We start from the raw sequence: 14,578 nt of genomic DNA, 5'->3' as shown, positions 1-14,578 counted from the left end.
TATCGGTTCGATCTTGCCCTCCTAGTGTAAGTGAACCTCCTCCCTGTTGGAAAAAGTCTAAACTCTGAAAAAAGGGGGTGGTGAGGGTCTTTAAGGATGGCCTTTGCCTTCTGAGTGGCTCTCACTTGATAGAGATGGCCGAGATTATTAAGATTAGTGCCAACGATCTTTCGACAGACTTTGACAATGTAATCTAACCTGTTTTTGGTAAAAATGCTGAGGTTACCAAACCAAGAGGTCATTGTAAAAGTTAAAATAGACTCAATAAAAGATGAATAAAACATTTTTAAAAGTGATCTGTCGACATTAAAACTCCTCAGCTTCCTCAAGAAAAAGAGTCTCTGATTGGCCTTTTTGCAAATGGCATCAGTGTTTGCATTAAGCTTGTTTGTTATCCTGGTAACGAGAAAAACAAAGTGAGATCTCTATAAATAATTATCACAGGGAAAAGGAGCTAATAAAATGTATTCTATTCTAGAACATTTTACAAACATTAATTTCAGGTAACTTTATGAAGGGGACTTGGGATCTAAAAAAAAATCTGGAAAATCTATCTGTGCACGTGACAATTGAAAACCAGATATTTAAAGTTTTTAATGAAAAAGTAGCTAACAGAACTTCATCCCCTGTTGAACATAAGATAAGATAAGATAAGATAAGATAAGATAAGATAAGATAAGATAAGATATACATTATTTGTCCCCCGTTGGTGGAAATTCTTTTGTTACAGCAGCTTACAACACGGGACAGGGGAATACAACAATGTACTAACATAGTTAAAAAATATAATAACAGTAATAATAGCAATGACAAGGGTAAAATATAATATAATAAAATAAAATGAAATATAATAAAATGAAATAAAATAAAATAGAATAAAGTAAAATAGAATAAAATAAATAGAATAGAATAAAATAAAATAAAAATAAAATAAAAATTGGCAACTATTACAGATGTATACACACTATGTGCACTTCTATCTGATAAATAGATAAGGTAAGTTATTGCACGATAAAAATTGCTCCAGATTATTTAAAAACAAACATACACAGTACAGTTTTGACATTTAACATTTGACAAATAGTAGCGCTACTTTGTGTTATCTGTCAAAATATCACTCTGCCTCTCTTCAAACTAACTCAAAGAGTTAAAAGGTAACATTTCTTTATTAAAATCATCAAACTATGACCCTTATATTTGAGATTCAGCTGTTTGGAAAGTTAGCTTAGCCTACCTGTTGATTTTAGCTAACAGGCTCTGGGGGGCATGAGCTCAGAATTCTGACTTTAATCTCAGAATAAGAATTAAAAAAAAAAAATTGACCTTAATTATTATTTATTTTTTTTCAGTGGCCCTAATCCTCTTCCGTACAGATCAATTAGATTTTACAAACATTAATGTCAGGTAACTTTATGAAGGGGATTTGGGATCTAAAAAAAATGTGGAAAATCTATCTGTGAAACTGTCAATTGAAAACCTGATATTTAAAGTTTTTAATGAAAAAGTAGCTAACAGAACTTAATTCCCTGTTGAACATTTTACAAATAGAAGCACTACTTTGTGTTATCTGTCAAAATATCACTCTGCCTCTCTTCAAACTAACTCAAAGTGTTGAAAGGTAACATTTCTTTATTGAAATCATCAAACTATGACCCCATATTTGAGATTCAGCTGTTTGGAAAGTTAGCTTAGCCTACCTGTTGATTTAAGCTAACAGGCTCTGGAGGGGCACGCGCGTTTGCTCGCGCACTGCTCACATGACAGTTCCAGCGTTCTGCGGGCGCGCGGACGGAAACATCAAGGAAGAGGATGCGGCTCTGCGGCTCGGTGAGTAAAGGGACTCACTACGAAGTCACATATGTCCACGTATCTTCTGTTTGGGGGACATTATCGGCGTTTTTAGGGCGGTGTGGTGTGTTAGCTCCGAGTGTGACACGAAGTCACCGTGTTTTAACGTCCACTCGTGTCTGTAAAACCGACAGGAAGAGTGTGGGTGGTCGGTAAACTCCTACAACTTGATACGTCTGTGAAGTTGTCAATGATTTAAAAGGGTGATTGTGAAATCAGCGTTTTGAATGTGAGGTGTGAGTTAATGTGGGGAGGCAGGCCAGCTGCAGAGCCTCAAAACCCCGAAAAGAAGAGGCGTTTTTACAGTAAGAGAAACTGATATCTGTGTGGAAAGTGATAGCAGTGTTTGAGTGTGACAGAGGAGCGTCTGATGGCAGATCCCAGTCATTTAATAGTGTTGGTTCAAAGGGCAACTGAAAGAAAACCCAGCAAATATCATTATTCAGTCTGGCTTTTGTGTAGGCTTTTACAATTTTATTATTGACTTTTTACTGATATATTGATTTAAATGTTGCTTTATTATTTTATTAATTTTAACTGTCTATCTTTATTTATTTTTATTTATTTATTTTTATTTATCTACTCAGTTTTATTTAAAATTTTAGCCTTCATTTTATTTTCAACTCTTATCCTTACCCTTTTTTTTTTTTTTTTTTTTATATCAATCAAGCTTTATTTATATACAGTTGTGCTCATAAGTTTACATACCCTGGCAGAATTTATGGTTTCTTGGGTAGTTTCTGTTGTCTTTATTATATAAAAAGAGTAAAGACAGTTGTTTGATCAAATTTTTGCTTCACCTAACCACTAACCATGATTTAAAAAAAAAAAGTTTTTCTCTTATCATTCATATTCTCTGAAAAATGCCCCAAAAAATCACAAATTCTGCCAGGGTATGTAAACTTAAGAGCACAACTGTAGCACCTTTCATACAAATCAAATGCAACCTAAAGTGCTTTAAAGCGATTGAAAACAAGAAAGAAGCAGAAATAAAATAATAATAAATAAATAAAATAATGGCAATAATAATATAATAATACCTTTATTTGTATAGCACTTTTCAATACAAGTAACAAAGTGCTTCACAAAAACAATAAAAACACAATAAAAGCGGAGGAGCAATAAAAACAAACAGACAGTAAAAGCAGAGATAAAACGTTAAAGGTTAAAATAAATTCACAAAATAAAAGCTTTACTATAAAAGTGTGTCTTGAGTAGTGAAATAAAATGAGGGACTGATTCTCCAAGACATTAAAAAACAAAAATAGATTTAAAATAGACTAATGCACACCGACAACCGACACAATAAGTGTAATTAAAATAAGTTGAAGCGTCAAATTAATATTAAGAATATAAATTGTAAAAATATATAAATTTAAAAAAAGGTAAGGATAAGAGTTGAAAATAAAATGAAGGCTAAAAATGTCAATTATTGATGAGTTAACTCTTGATGATGGAGAAATTGGGATTTCAAACTGATTCATATAATATTAATTTTATATATATATGAAGAAATCATGTATTTGTAAATAAACATAAAATTACAAACTATGTCAATGAGTGATTGTTTTAGTTACTCCATAAGCCAAAAGTGCTCACATACTCCAGTAAATTAAACATCATGTCAAAGTAGTTTCCATTGACAATAAGAATAAAATGAACCCAAATAAACTCATAAACATTTTACTTTATTAATAGTGTGATTCAGCGTGGGATACAAAGGGTTAAAGATCTGTTCATGTAAAAAGAAAGTGAAATTAAGATCATCTGAAAAGTCAGAGGTAGTCAAAGTGAAACAAGGCTCAATCATAAAGATCGTTCAGTTAATCATTTATTTTTTTTAGATTAGATGTTATAATCTGAAACTTTATCGACTTAAGACCCAGATTTTTAAAAAAACTGTTAGTTAGTAATAACGATTGGTAACTGTTAGTAATATTTGAATATAAAAGCTACTTTGAAGAATTTTCCTTTTGTGCTGATTTTGGCGCCCCCTGTGGTGTAATTTATATCTGTAGATTTGTTCCTTTATATGTGCAGGTACTGTTCTCTGACAAAAAATACCTGTCAAATACATCCTTCATTGTGTGTATTTGCCTTTAAACAAAGGGTGTATACAAAGGCCAAGCGGTGTGCTGAGAATCTGTTCGTCTGACACCGACCGGGGTGTTGCTAGCGTTGAGAAATACTGAAATAGAAATAATCATTCCCGTCTCTGGTGGCCCAGTTTGCTTTTGTAGGTCAAAGAGAAGAATCAGTCAGTTTCATCACGTCTAAGATTAAGTCATGTTAAACCCTTTTATTTCATCATTTTAACTTCACATTTATACTGAGTATTGTCATAAGTTATCTTGTTTTATCGTCAGAAATGTGTTTCAATTCTATTCTTAGAATCATTAAACCCTCATTAAAGTTATCCCTCCAGCACGAACTGTCTCTGTAGCCTGGTATAGCTTATTCCTCTGTATTAAAGGCCTCCATTGTTTTCCTAAATTACATCAGAGAGCCTCTCTGTGCTCTCAGATTCCCCTAAAAGCGCTCTATTTACAGACGTTCACACACATTTTTAAAAAAATAGTCATTTGGGGCAGGGTGGCCTAGAGGTCTAAGCGCCCACCATACAGAGGCTATAATCCTCGCCGTTTCGACTCCCGGACACGACCATTTCCTGCATGTCTTCCCCCACTCTCTACTCCCCATGTTTCCTGTCTCTGTTCAGCTTTCCTATCTAATAATAACAAAAAAGCCCCAAAATATGACTTTGAAATTTATTTTTTTTAAATTAAATTAAATTAAATTAAATAAATAAACATAAATAAATAAATAAATAGATAGATAGATAGATAGATAGATAGATAGATAGATAGATAGATAGATAGATAGATAGATAGATAGATAGATAGATAGAGGAGATATAGAGATGAATAAAAAACAGGAAGATGGATAGAGATAGATTGAAATAGATACAGAGAGAGAGAGAGAGAGAGAGAGAGAGAGAGAGAGAGAGAGAGAGAGAGATAGATAGATAGATAGTACTTTGCTGGTTTAGGGAAAATTGACTCTACATTTGTGACATTTTAGAAAAATATTCCACTGAAAAACAAGACAAGCTATTGAAGCCTGGAGCGTTCGATGGATACAACAACAACAACATTTTAGGAGACCTGCTGGCGAATAGGAAAGTATGTAATTACACCAGACTTATCTCTCAACATTTTAAAAACAGTGTTTAAAGTCTGCAGTGACATAACATAAAACATTTGGTTCAGTTTTGAGACCCAAAAATGTGTCGAACATTTTCACGGTTCAGATTGTAGGCTGGAACCTGTTTAGCTGAAAACATCATTAAAACCCAAACAACATTAGTTGAAGGAGAAATTAACTTAGATTAAAATAAGTAAAATAATAGGAAAGTTAGATTAAACAAACTAAACTGACTGATCTCTTCTGTGTCTGTCATTGAAGTACACTTACAGAGCTTTACAACAAATTGAAACCACAAAGAATAATCCTTTCAGAGCTGAATTCTCTAGAGTTATGTTGTCCGTATTCATTTTGATGGATGTACTGCACAGTTATGGACAAATCACAGGTAAACAAGTCTGATTTTAGTCATGTGCAGATCATAATGTGAATAAAGGTATCTTGTTGCTGTCATGAGCCTAAAAAACAGCTGACTGTGACTCCAGAGTTGGACAAACACAATCAGGCAGACGTCATTACTGTGAGAAAGCCTCCTGTGTTTATGAGCGTTACAGCTGACGGTGTCCTGGTTTCACTTTCTGCTCCGGTGTTTGCGAGTGTGTGTGCTTACAGCTGCTCTGACACAGCAGAGAGATGTTCTGTTTCTCTAACTACATAAACATTAATAAGGTGGCTTTGATGTAGCTCCATTGTTTGACTTAAACTTACATGAGTGTCTCAAACTAATAATGCGATTAAAAGTTCAATTCGTTGTCTTTCATATCATTTTTCTGTTTTTCTGAAAGACTTTTTTTCTTTCTTACATCAGGAGGAGAAGACTTGCAGATGAGGGGATCCCTGCAGCACTAAAGTAAGTCATCATGAATGTTCTCTTACTTGTTTTACCTCTTCTGGGAAATCCACGGTATGCAAACTGGTATGTTCGGTAACCTTTTTGTAAGATAACTAATGCAAATAAGTCAGAGTTTAAAAAAGTTCTGGCGTTTTTACGTTACATTTAATTATTTTACGTCTACAAATCAGTACATCACCTCATCAATCTGCATCCTGCCATCAGAGAAGAGTAGTATTAAAAAGTAGCGCTATATATTTCATTCATTTACTTTACAAACACTTCGGCAAGAACCACATCTTTACAGCAGTGGGTGATGGTGCTCATGGGAAATGCAGTCTTCAACCTGGATTTCATTTCATCCAAGTGTCACCAGAATCAACACAACATAATCAATCAGTCAGACAATCCTAAGGTAAAAACACTATATATGCAAAAATAATAATAATAAAGATAATAATACTAATAATAATAAAATAAATGAAAAATAAATAAATAAGTTGCTGAACGAACTGAGGAAACGCTGTCATGATATATTAATGAGGAAACACTGGAGGTAAAATAAGATGTTTTAAACTCAACACAGGAAATTAATCTCACCAAAATAAAATAAATCACTAAGATAATAAAACACTAAAATCTTAAATCCAGTAAAATAAACTAACATGCTATAATTAAAAAAGCGGCTTAATTTTGAACTGGATATTAAATAAATAAATAAATAAAGTAAGGTGAAATAAAACTGTTATAAGAAGTTAAAAGCGAGACTATATTTATCAATCTTTTATTTTAAATTATTATCACATATTAGTGGCTTGTTTTTTCATTCATTTACTTATTGTGTTTCTTATACATAAACATCACTTACTTGAATTGTTTGCACTGATCTTTTGTCTGTAATGTGTAAAAATCTAAATAAAAAGATCTTTGAAAAAAAAGCGAGACTAAAATGTTAGGTCTTGAGTTTGCTTTTAAAAAATGTTGATGCTCTGTTTATTAATTTATTTTATTTTACCAGGTAAAAATGTTTGAGAACCAGTTCTCATTTACAAACATGACCTTTTTCTGTGCATAAAAGCTGTCTGTCGTTATCCTGTGGGACTAGTTGTTCCACAGCATTCTTCCATGCTGAAATAAGTTAGCTGTGCTGCTTCTTCTTGTCGTCACAGACCTCAGACAAGCTTGGGGTGCGGACGTTATAAAACTAAACTTCTTCCAGATGGTCGAGGAGCATGTTTTGGGAAACAAACACCACCTTTTTTTTAGTCGCACTTACATCTGTTGTTGACATTTTTCCTGCGTCTGACATGAAGTCAAACATCTGTGCACTGGAAAAAATGCCCCTCTAAAAACAAGAAAAATAACTAATTTCAATGAACTTTTACCTTGAAATAAGCAAAAACAAATCAGCCAATAGAAAAGGTGAAAATTTGCTTGCTAAGATTTTTTAAAATAAGACGTTATATTTAGAAAACTGTGATCTTAAAATTAGCAGGAAGAACTTTTTTAAAGCAATTTTTTACCAGTATTTTAAAGCTTAGTTTCTCAGAATGAGACAGGACTGATAACAATTAGTATTTTGTCACTCAAAAAAAAAGATTTCTGTACTAATACATTTCATTTCAACTTCTTCTTTTGAGTTGTATTATAGCGGCACTTCTCTAGGTTTAAGACCATCCTGTACTTGATTTATATTTTTATCTGATTTAGAAGAAACAGTGCCTGAAAACTGTAACTTAAAAAAAAAAAATGTTCTTTCCTTCTTTCTTTCTTTCTTTCTTTCTTTCTTTCTTTCTTTCTTTCTTTCTTTCTTTCTTTCTTTCTTTCTTTCTTTCTTTTATCAATGGAGCTGTTTTCTGATAGATTCTCCAATAAAATGCATTTACTTAAATCACGTAAAGTGTTTGTCTTAAATCAAGATTATCTGTCTTCTACAAATAAGAACTCAGCTTGAAAAATATATGAAATGTAAAATAAACCTTGTTTCTTCTATATTACAACTCAAAACAAGATCATTTCAGGATTGTTTGACTTAAGATATTTAAGATGTCTTAAAACAAGTCCCTCTATCTTGCTCAAGTGTTACTTGTTAAGTAAATGTATCTTAAATCAAGTGGGAGAAGACATTTTGACTAAAAATGAGACAATTTCACTTTGTAAGATTTTGAGTTTTTGCAGACTACCAGCTTTTTGTTGGGGAGTCATCTTGACACAAATGATGGAGTGATGTAGGAATGTATCTGAAGGTTGGATGAAAATAACTTACACCATGCTTTGGGAGAAACTTGGTTAGCTTGATTCTAAAAAAAAAAATAGCTGTAGTACGTCTGTGTTTTAATCTGTATTTCAGCCAGCGGGCAAATATTAATTATTAATGCATGAGACTCTGACTGCTCCATAGCTGTTGTGATTTTTCATTTTCAGTCTCAGTTAAAAAGAGAACGGACTCTTGATTAACAGGTTTTCAATATTTTCAATCAATCTAACAACAGATGAGTTTAAAAAGACAGTCCTTTCTTTTTTTTTTGTCTTTGCGTCCACCCCGCCCCCTAAAAAAAACGTGGAATACACACTTCCAGTTCTTACTCTCCATCTGGACTATTTTTGTTTGTTGAATCATTTCCAGAGTGTGTCACACCACAGTCAGCTCATCTGCGGGGGCTGGTTTCATAGTGTTATCCACAGGCTGAACTGAGACTTCAACCCTTGACCGAACAGATAACACTATGATAATCAATCAAAAGCAGGAGATGAGGTCATTAGTGGCTCCGTGTGTACTCTTTAAGTTCTCTTCTTCTATATGTTCAGAGCTCATCACATGTCTGCTGCGTCGAGATATAAAGAAACTCCTGACTCTGGAGTTAAATTAGCTGCTCTGTCTCTCTCTCCCTCTCTCTTTCTCTCTCCCAGCTTCAGATATGGATTACAAGCTTGTGTTTGCAGCCTTGGAGACAGTATGCGAGGACAACGTTTCGATCTTTTGTGGGCCTTCGGAATTGCCTTACGGTGCTGTTGCCACGCGCCTGGTCACGTGTAGTAGGCAGATTCAGGAGCACGGTCGAGCCCTGGAGCCGGTGGTCGCCAGCTTCGTTGCTGTGTACCACCATTACGACTTTGACGCACATACCCCAGGGAATGGATACCGCACATTGGTCAAAGTAAGACTAGAAACACTGGATATGTTGTTTTGATTCATGCTGATGTTTGTGGTGTGTGTATTTACTGCTTGAATTTGTACTGTAGACCATAAACAGCAGTGTTTTTAAGTGTTGAGTGAATTATTCTTTTGATTGTTTTGTTTGTGAAATGTTAAAGCATCACAACCAGCTGAAAAAAAACAAAACTATTCCCATTATTTTATCACAAAACTAAGAAAACTAGCTCCTATTCACAAGATAGTCTGGTGAAGTCTATTGGCAGTCTGAGAATTGGTGCATGTGAAAGGATTAGGCTTGTTTAATGGTCATTGTTTCTAAATCTTGTGTCTCTATCAAGCTTTAAATACACAGACTTAACACTCTTCTCGTAGGTCTTGCAGTCCTGTCTTTTGCACATCATTCACAAAGGCCGCTACATCGCCTCAAACTACAACGGTGCCTTCTTCAGGGCGGACCACAATGCCTCTGAGATGGAGGCCTACTGCAGCGCTCTGTGCCAGCTGCGCGCCCTGCTCCACCTCGCCCAGCGGCTGCTCAATGACAACGACTGTGGCCAGCTGTACTCCCTGCAGGACGGGGATCTGAGCAGCAGGTTCGTGCAGGAGTACAGCTCCATGCACAAAGCCTGTTTCTACGGCCGCTGCCTGGGCTTTCAGGTCAGAACAACAAACACTGACTTCTTCTCTTTCATTTGATCACATTTGTTTCAGATAACTAATAAGATACATGTGTGTTGATCGTCGTTGAAGCTTGTTTCAGCAGTGTTTCTCTAGTCACAATATTTATCAAAGCATGTGAGCAAGTTGTATTTGTTTAAAAATACTAAATAGACCTTTATAGTCAATGTTTGCTGTTGTTTATAACTATATCCATCTTTATATCTGTTGTGTGTTCCACAGTTCTCTCCAGCTCTACGTCCGTTCCTCCAGACGATTGTCATAAGCATGGTGTCATATGGAGAGACGTACGGTAAACAGCAGTCTGGCTTGGGTACGTTTTTATTGCTTCTTCAGGATGTTGTTGCTCTGATTCAAGTTCCTGTTGTGGACTTAAGATGTCCTGATGTGTAAAATCATTCTTTCTCTCCCAGGTATGGCCGCCCTCTCTCTCCTCACTTCAGGGAAGTACGTCATTGATCCGGAGCTGCGGGGCGCCGAGTTTGAACGCATTACACAAAACCTGGACATGCAGTTCTGGAAGTCCTTCTGGAACCTCACAGAGTCCGGCCTTATAACAGTAGGCAGGGTCAAATGTTCTTTAACAGGCCTCTGATTTTGCTGAAGTCTCTTTTTAATGTTTAAGCAGCTCAATTCCCCCGCTTGTCTTTATTTGTCCAGGGCTTCAACAGAATAGCGTCCAGCCCAGTGCAAGTGAACTTAACTCTGACCATGCCTCCTGTTGCCCTGCGCCTCCCTCTGGCCTCAGACCCTAGTCTGACAGCCACTGTGTCCCCTCCGTTAGCCCACTGGGGCCCTGGGCCAGTCCACGTACGTCTCATCTCCCATGAGATCCGAGAAGGACAGGTAAGGCTCAACAGGTCAAACACAGATATCTGTATGTCATGTCTGATCTGAAGTAAACCGAGAAGATACCAGCGAGCAAGATTAAAAGTATAGGACTGAAAATATTTGTTGTATTTTGATACAGAATGTAGTTTATACACTGACCTAGAAATTCCATTAATTCTGGTGTAAGAAAATATTTTCTTTATATAAAAGTAAAACGTCTTAATTGATCTTTATTATTAATTTTAATCTCTTCATGACTTAATTTAAAGGACAGTGAAGAGCTGCTGGCCTTGTCTAGCAGAGATCCTCCTCCCATCCCTGCGTCCCAGCTCCCCTGGGTGCAGAAGCAGCCTCGCTCGCCCTGGCTGATCATCCACATCCATGGAGGAGGATTTGTGGCACAGACTTCCAAATCTCATGAGGTACAGTAGGGAGGTCTGGTGTGAGACTGCTGGGGTTAACATTCATATTTGTTATCACGTTTTTAAAATTAGGATCATAGAAATAACTGTCATTAGTGCCAGATTTTTCAGTCCGACAAGGTGTTTCACAGTCTACCAAAGTACTATTAAAATATAGTAAGCATGGTTTGACCTCTCTTGAATCAGAACTATCTTCGGACTTGGTCGAAGGAGCTGAACGTCCCCATCCTCTCTGTGGACTATTCTCTGTCCCCTGAAGCTCCTTTCCCCAGAGCGCTGGAGGAGTGTTTCTACGCCTACTGTTGGGCTCTGAAAAACTGTCACCTGCTGGGTATGCACATCAAATTACACTTACACAACAAGAGACTAGAGTAAACCATTAATTCAACATATTAACTAGTTATTTTTTTAATTTTAGCTGTATTTTTGAGTGAGTAGGGTTTTTTTTTTTTCTATATTTAAGTTTTTTTTTTTTAACTTAAACAAAACCACAAAAAAACTATAGAAAATGTGTCAATTTGAGAAAATAGGCAGGAAGAATTCTGGTATTTAAATAGAATATACAATAAACTGTTGTTTTGTTATCAGTATTATAGTAAACTTTATTCTGTTTTCAAGTATCTGCAGTTATCGTTACTTTTTCAAACACACAGATTACAAATAGGGGAGGAGAATGTGTTTTTATGTCTTATGTGAAGCACTTTAAATTGCCTTGTTGCTGAAATGTGCTAGATAAATAAACCTGCCTTGCCTTGCCTTTTAATGTATGCAAACTAGCATCTATAAATGTAATACAATGTGTGATTTCATAGCAACAAATATGTAAATGTAGAATGTGAGCCAGTGGATTCACACACAAGTAAAGTACATCTACTACTGCAACGACAAAAAGGGTGTACACGTTTGTGATAGCTCCATGTTCCCTTTTACAGTTGTAGATAACACGTGTACACAGTGTACTAGTTACATATTTGACATTTCACGTGCGTAAGTTGGAGAGGCACATTATGCGCTTAAGTTGGCATGCTGCCTGTTCCCTTTATATTCACAAAACATGGAGGATGCAATGTGTCACATGTGCATGAGAGGAAAGGTGGAGACGGGTTAAGAAAATGTGTGTGGTGTACAGAACTGTAAATGATAGGATTAAAGTGTATTTGTTAAATGTGTGTAAGGCTGCAATCTATGATTCAGTAAGGATATGATTAATCCCCCTTCATTACTCTTCAAATTGACATCTTGAAGTTGTCCAAAAAAGGTGTTATTAAGAAAGTAATAGCTCTGTCTTTGTGTCTCAGGCTCCACAGCAGAGCGTGTGTGTATGGCAGGTGACAGCGCCGGAGGAAACCTCTGCATCACTGTGTCTATGAAGGCCATGTCCAGCGGCATCAGAGTCCCCGACGGCATCATGGCTGCCTACCCCGCCACATTGCTCACCACAGACGCCTCGCCCTCCCGTCTGCTCACGCTCATTGACCCGCTGCTACCTCTTGGTGTTCTCGCAAAGTGCCTTAATGCCTATGCAGGTATGTGGGTGTGTTGGGGTTAAATATGTGCAGCTTCATGCCTCATTTAATACAAGAGCACACTCTGGCACCACTTTGATAAATGACAGTCTCAGAGGGAGGTTTATGTAGACTGGATATTGTTGGAGGAAAGAAAGATAGAGAAAAAACATCCTTATCTTTATGATATTTTTCTTTATCTTCTAAGTCTTTATCCTGTTTACATCTTTATCCGTATTTGCGTACAGGTTTGGCTTTATAAATATTTATATAGTTTTGTGTTTTAGCGTCTTATATTTCACAGTCTTAAACAAAAATCTGTCACAGTGCACCTTTAACTGGCTGGATTGGCAACATCTACTGTGTCAACCAACATACTTGAGACCAAAGAGCCTCATTAATGTTGCAGTGATATATTTCATCACCCCTTGTCCGTGTCCTCTCCTCTTCCCCTCAGGTGCAGATTGTCAGGCGGTGCAGCCTTCAGTGGGAAACGGCAGTCTGAGCTCTCTGGGTAGAGACACCGCCGTGCTGCTCAGCGATCTCACCCAGGGAGCCTCTAACTGGATCCAGTCCTTCCTGGACCCCGCTCGGACTTCAGGTGGAGCACGTTCACTGTCCCAGTCTCCGAGGAGGTCCCTGAACAACGCAACCCTCAAGACACCCGCTCCCAACTCCACACAGAACTGTGAAGATCACGTGGAGTACCCAGCGGGCTTTCAGCCACTGCGCTCAGAGTGCCTGGCATTCGTTCGCCCAACATCCTGCCCCATCATCAAGAACCCGTTTGTGTCACCGCTGCTGGCTCCAAACGAGCTGCTGAGAGGCCTGCCGCCTGTACACATAGTGGTGAGAGAGGTGGAGGGTGGATTTAGTTTCTAGAAACACTTTTGTTTGTTTAAAGAAATCATCCAGATCTCCAGGACAAATTCACCTCTTGGTTTCATTTAATTTTACTGTGGCAAGTTGTGTTAATTGGGCTAATGCCTGTAAAACTTGCTCTTAATCAATACATTTCCAATTGTCATTAACTGCATCTATGTCAAACATTGGTCAAGCTGTGCTCTAATATTCCTGTCAGTTTCCACTTTTTAAAGTACATTTGTTTTTTGTTTCTCTCCCTTCTGTCTCCTCACAGGCCTCAGCTCTGGACGCCTTGCTGGATGACTCTGTGATGTTTGCCAAGAAGCTGCGAGACATGGGCCAGCCTGTGAGTCTGACGGTGGTGGAGGACATGCCTCATGGCTTCCTCAGCCTTTCCCAGCTCTCCAAGGAGACAGATGTGGCTTCAGCAATCTGCATGGATCAAATGAGGAGGATCTTTCAGAGAGAAAACCCAACGCCTTCTCTTCGAAGACGGCCAGTGCTGCAAGAGACTTACATCAGTAGCAATCCTTCAGGATGATTTCACAGGCAGGCTTAGGACTTTTTTTTTTATGCTGAAATGAGAAACATGAAGTAGAGGTGTTTTGATACGATGATAGATGATATTAGGAGGAGGGGGAGATGCAATAAATGAAGGAAAAGGAAAAAGTCAGGAAGAAACATCACAGACACACGAGGAAACTTAGGGATGCTGCACTTCAAACCTTTAACGCACAATATCTAGGTAGGCAGCAAACATTGAGAGAGCCATTAAAACCTGTAACTCACCAAAACCAGCTTTAACATGACCGGGCAAAGGAAAGAATGAAGTATTCTTCAGTAGAGACTGCAACAAGCCCTTACAGTCACGTCTAAACTAACATACAGTAATGTTAGTGATGAGAGCTGAGGTGCCTTGAATTCACAGCGCTGCTTACATCACCAAACTGACAGGACTCAAAGTTTACTTGTACAGGAAAATAATTAAATGCACTGTAGTATTATTATTATTATCATTATTATTATTTTACAAGGAATTGATCTGTGTTCTGGTTTTGCCAGAATGTCATGTGTTTACAATACAGTATATTGATAAAGAGGTCCTCAGTGTGTTCTTATCCAGCAGTTTGTAAATGTTGGTGATGAAGTATCTTGTAATACTGTAAAGTATTTCTTAAAATAAATATTTAACACAGTTGCTATATTTTAAGTTTGAATTAAATCAAACTGAAAGGTT

At 37.0% G+C, this 14,578-nt stretch overlaps 1 protein-coding gene across 2 annotated transcripts; it reads left to right on the top strand.

The window, feature by feature from the left end:
* Positions 1–1,674: 1,674 nt before the first annotated feature.
* On the top strand, positions 1,675–14,578 carry lipea (lipase, hormone-sensitive a). 2 transcript variants are annotated; one of them, XM_034704569.1, is made up of 12 exons: positions 1,675–1,827; positions 5,861–5,902; positions 8,795–9,042; positions 9,414–9,698; positions 9,942–10,032; positions 10,133–10,278; positions 10,380–10,565; positions 10,820–10,972; positions 11,159–11,303; positions 12,271–12,498; positions 12,935–13,326; positions 13,616–14,578. In XM_034704569.1, exons 3-12 carry the CDS (start codon positions 8,803–8,805, stop codon positions 13,880–13,882), a joined length of 2,133 nt encoding a protein of 710 aa, XP_034560460.1. In that variant the 5' UTR covers positions 1,675–1,827; positions 5,861–5,902; positions 8,795–8,802; the 3' UTR covers positions 13,883–14,578. The 2 variants fall into 2 exon arrangements, with proteins under 2 accessions (XP_034560460.1, XP_034560461.1); XM_034704570.1 differs by lacking the exon at positions 1,675–1,827 and adding an exon at positions 1,847–2,153.

This window comes from Notolabrus celidotus, chromosome 16 (genome assembly GCF_009762535.1).
Source record: "Notolabrus celidotus isolate fNotCel1 chromosome 16, fNotCel1.pri, whole genome shotgun sequence".
Classification (NCBI taxonomy): Eukaryota; Metazoa; Chordata; class Actinopteri; order Labriformes; family Labridae; genus Notolabrus; species Notolabrus celidotus.
This window is presented reverse-complemented; position numbering and strand designations above follow the sequence as displayed.

Coding starts and splice junctions, on each gene's coding strand:
- lipea (XM_034704569.1), top strand. CDS start 8,803: ATGGATTACAAGCTTGTGTTTGCAGCCTTGGAGACAGTATGCGAGGAC. Junction 9,699..9,941: donor GCCGCTGCCTGGGCTTTCAG/GTCAGAACAACA, acceptor TGTGTTCCACAG/TTCTCTCCAGCTCTACGTCC. Junction 10,279..10,379: donor CAGAGTCCGGCCTTATAACA/GTAGGCAGGGTC, acceptor TTATTTGTCCAG/GGCTTCAACAGAATAGCGTC.